The following is a 4,558-nucleotide window of genomic DNA, read 5'->3' on the forward strand; positions in this document are numbered from 1 at the left end:
TTGTTTCACTGAGAGACATACACACACCTGGTTCCCAAAGCGCTTAACCTAGTTACTGGCTAATCTGGCTTGATGTTCACTGGTGATCATGTAACTGACATACATACTCTCACTCACTCCAGTTGCTAACACCCAAGACACGCAGGACCCTGTGATCCATGGTCTGACACCAGTTGCTGGCACATAGATCCTCACTGATTCCAGTTGCTGGCACCATATACATGCAGGCTCCTGTGACCTATGGTCCCCACTCCAGCTGCAGGCACTTAAATCCCCATGCACACAGGACAGAGCTGCACAGCCAGGAAAAGAGTTAGAAGTGTTAGAGGATAGGAAAGACTGTGCTGATCAGCCTCAGGGCGTGGATGCTAGACACTCATACTGACCAGGAACCATTTTACGTGCAACCAGCCCCTTGTGTCCCTTTTCCCTCCATTTTCACATGCTTTTTCATCCCCAAACCACCCAGACCCCCTTCCCCACCTTTGGTTCCCACCCTAAACATCCCATTACAAGTCTGCAATCCTCAAATGCTCTTCCCCTGCACCCCACAATGTTTTCCATACCCCTAGGCAGTAACCCCCCTCAGTATGTAAGGTACTGTGACAACCTCTCCCATTGACTCGTTGTGATGGGTGGCACTTCCAGGCCCATGGGGCTGGTGGCTCCCCTATGACAGTGTTAGAGGGAGCCGGGTCAAGGGCTTCATTTCTCTTACTGGGTTATTTGGGTTCCCCAGCCTGTGGTTGTCTCTTTTTGCTCCTTCTTGTTTGTGGAGATGAGCCTTTTATGGGTTGATTGCACTTCTGTGGTGCTTCTGGGATTAGCCAGCTCAGGGGATTATTTGGCTTCCCCCACCTGTGCCCCTTTGTGTGTGTGGAGAGAGGCTTTTTCCCACATAGCCCAACATTCATGATGAGCTACTTCTGTAACACTTTCTGGTCCTATACACTAGGTTATCCACCATTTCTGTTTGAGAAAACAGACTCTCACATCCACTCAGAGGAGCAGATCTTTACTTCACCTCAAATCTCACATCTTGTAGCTTTTTCCTCTTATCTTCATGTATAATTATATCAAGGTTAAAAATAGGGTAGTGTACCAAACCAGTAGAGCTCCTGATGCCAGTGTCTGATTAACCTTCTCACCCTTTCTGATTTGCCTCCTGAAATAGCAGTGATTTGCTAGATTATCTTGCACCTCCTTTCCATTCTAAGAAGATTGTTTGTATCATTGGAACTTTCACGATTGTAAATCAGCCTCTAAACAGATTAACATTTATAATTGGCTTGTGGGAAGCTCGATCCCTCACTTAACTGACACTGATGTCGAATGTGGACAGGAGCAGACAGGCAGTGCTGTGAGAGCAACGGGAAGAAGAGGATCATTCCCGCAGCATCGTTCTTCTGACCACACGTACACATGGGGAACAACAGCAGCTCCACGGTGGATGATCTGCAGGCTGTTGAGATCCACCACTGGTACAAAAAGTTCATGACGGAGTGTCCTTCTGGACAGCTGACAGAGCATGAATTTAAACAGTTCTTTGGGCTTCGAGGGCTGGATCCAGAGGCCAATGAGTACATTGAGCAGATGTTCCGCACGTTCGATATGAACAAGGTAAGTTCTCGGGCAAGGATATGAACTGCCTCATACTGCTTAAAAGCCAACCAACTCCTGCACTTTTGGAGTCCTTGGTTTTTTTCGTATAAACTTTGATGTGGAAAGCTGCTGAGGGACACTAATGGGAAGTAGCTAAATGCAAGGAGCAAATTAACGTGCATAGATAATGACACAGATAGCATGGCCATAGGTAATAACACCTTATTATCTAATTACCTTGTGCAAGTTCATGCTTGGATTTTGAGAATTCCTTGTTGTGTATTATTTGACTTGCCCTTGTTTGACTAGCAAAATACTAATGAAAGGAGATTTCATTCTTGTTCTTATATGGTCTTATTATTCAAAAATATATCTGTATTAGATGGTAGAGACTACAGGATTCAGTCACAATAGAAATCATTAGAACATTCACAGAGGAAGTAATTTCCAGGTATTTGGCAGCTGAAATTAATAGTGCATGGGCAGACAACCTATGTGGCTCTCCTCGGTGCAAGGGGGTATAGCATAGGTAGCTAGGAGGTAGGTAACATTCCTCACTGTGACAGGCGACCACTGGCTGTCTCTAAGGTGAGAAACAGTAGCCCCCATAATTCCTTTAAGCAATGCAATGCCACTCACTTTTGTGGTTTTTATCTCTATAAAGCCTGTGCTTGCAAGCCTGTAATCTCAATGACAGAGAAATTTGGTTTTATGGCAGCCTGAGAAAATTCAACTTTGCTTTCTGCTCCAAGGTTCTGAAATGGCTGGAGCAAAGGACTGTGAGTCAAGGAGGAACTCATCACAGAGACAGGTGAAACAAATGGGAAATCACAGAGTCAGTTTTGAAGAAGGAAAGCCTGACTGAGCAAAGAAAGTTGGTTTGGACAGCACGTGAGAAGGCATAAGGAGCTAGGGAAGGCTAAGGAATATTACAACATTCTGAAAAGTAAGAAAGGAGCAGCCAGGCTCCATTAGGGGAGCTGAGGTCTTGTGGTACGTGTAATGAATGGACATGGCTGCACATCTCAAAGAATATCCTTTGGTTATTCTAAGGTTCTCTGTGCCCGGGATGATGATAGTGATAAGAAGCAGTTTTATAAACTAAACCATCATGTTTACCTTTCTTGTACAAGTCTTTCCCTTTACCTCTGTCATTTCTTGGGATGTTTAAGGATTTTAAAATTTGTTCAAGTATGTTACGCATTGCAAAGTTCTCCTGTGGGCCCCATGTTATGCAGTAAACAATGTTTCAAGTCTCTCAAATTCAAATTTGGTCATACAAAGAAAAAAAGTTATCTTCTAAATAAAGTGATAGTGATCTCAAGGGGAAGGAAGTTAAGAGTGTGGCAACTAGTGGAGATGGACCTACATCAGTTTATCTTAGCCTGTTAATAGTTAGCCACTTAATCTAAGCTCCTTTTATAAACAAGGGCAAGGAACAAGAGCACTCAGAGGCAGAGTCACCCTGTAGTAAGACAGACATTTGTGATGGATGGAATCATCTCTGAACCTTCAGATTCTGAGAACTCTGCTGATGACAAAAAGGAGAAATTTTCAATGCTGTTATTTTATAAATTGCCATCACGCCCTCCTTCCCACCTTTAGAGTTTTGTTTTCTATGACTTTGCTCAATGGAGTTATGAAAAACTCACATAAAGGAAGTACAACTGTGATCTCATTAATATTTTAAAATGCTGTGAAACAGTAGGACACTTAATTCACTTTCTACATATATTTATTTATATCCATTCCAGAAAGACATCTTACTTTGTTTAAATACCTCAATAAATGAAAGTTTCAATTTTTTTTGCTCTGTAGTTTGTTGAAGTAGTTATTCGGAATCTTTGACAGAGATATGCACTTTATTTCTTGTTTCTTTATAACCACTTCCAATTTTAGTCAGTGTTAAATGTAGGGATTATGAACCTTTACAGTCCAACATTTTTCTTGCAGAGGAAACAAGAGCTTTTTGAGTTTCTTTTTAGATTCAAGAAATTGAATGTTTAAAAACCTAAATACAGAATATTTTTTCCAGCTGTCAAATCATGCTCTATCTATTTTTAAAAATATCTTCAGTCACTTTTTTTTTCAGAGAATGAAGGATTGATCCATGGCTTACTGTGATAGAGTTGTTTCCCACAAAGACAAAGCAGACTAGTACAGAAAACCTCAGGTAGAATTGCCTTTCACTTTTCTTGCAGCGAAAGCTCGGGATCAGTTTTCTCTCCCATCAGCTCTGGTGGACAGAGGTGTTCATTCACACTGGCCATGGGCAGTAACAGGTTCCACCTCTGCAGGTGGTAAGCACAGAGTAGCCTAGACAAGTAATAGATCATAACTTTAGGAATCCAAGTATTTAGGAGATCTTAAAGGTGGCCAGAGAAATAGCACATGTGTGTGTCTATATGTGTGTACTAAAGTTCTTCCCCAAGTCTAAGTATCTGTGCCATTTATTTTTCTTTTAGTTGTGAACCTAAAGAACAATAAGGTAAAACAGCTCCAGAGCCACAACTCCCTCTTTGTTCCTGTCACAATTTGGTTTTTGTTTTCCCACAGGATGGATATATTGACTTCATGGAATATGTGGCTGCCCTCAGCCTTGTTCTCCGTGGGAAGATGGAGCAGAAATTGCGGTGGTATTTCAAGCTCTATGATGTAGATGGAAACGGCTGCATTGATCGACATGAATTGCTCAACATCATTAAGGTGAGCCTCCAGGGGTCTGTGCTCTTTCCTCTTTCTGTAAAGAGAAAATCCACCACACAAGTGAGACTTTCACTATTCCCCATATGGCTGATCATGGATTACACCTTCTTTAACAGCATTCATTCTTTTAGCAGAATTCCTCACAATCTCATAGTCCAGTAAGCAGATGTGACAGACTCTTCTTTACCACCACAGCATATGTTACAGCATAGCTAACTCTATAAAGTTGGTTTAGCTGCCTAGAATCACA

At 42.0% G+C, this 4,558-nt stretch overlaps 1 protein-coding gene across 1 annotated transcript; it reads left to right on the top strand.

Moving 5' to 3' along the window:
* Positions 1–1,422: 1,422 nt before the first annotated feature.
* LOC104524580 (guanylyl cyclase-activating protein 1-like) lies at positions 1,423–4,308 on the top strand (the record flags this gene model as incomplete). Its single annotated transcript, XM_010167508.1, has 2 exons — positions 1,423–1,620; positions 4,159–4,308. Coding segments are annotated over exons 1-2 (348 nt in total), but the record flags the coding sequence as incomplete, so codon positions are not given.
* Between the last annotated feature and the right edge of the window lie 250 nt (positions 4,309–4,558).

This window comes from Antrostomus carolinensis, unplaced genomic scaffold (assembly GCF_000700745.2).
Source record: "Antrostomus carolinensis isolate BGI_N321 unplaced genomic scaffold, ASM70074v2 scaffold5315, whole genome shotgun sequence".
Taxonomy (NCBI): domain Eukaryota; kingdom Metazoa; phylum Chordata; class Aves; order Caprimulgiformes; family Caprimulgidae; genus Antrostomus; species Antrostomus carolinensis.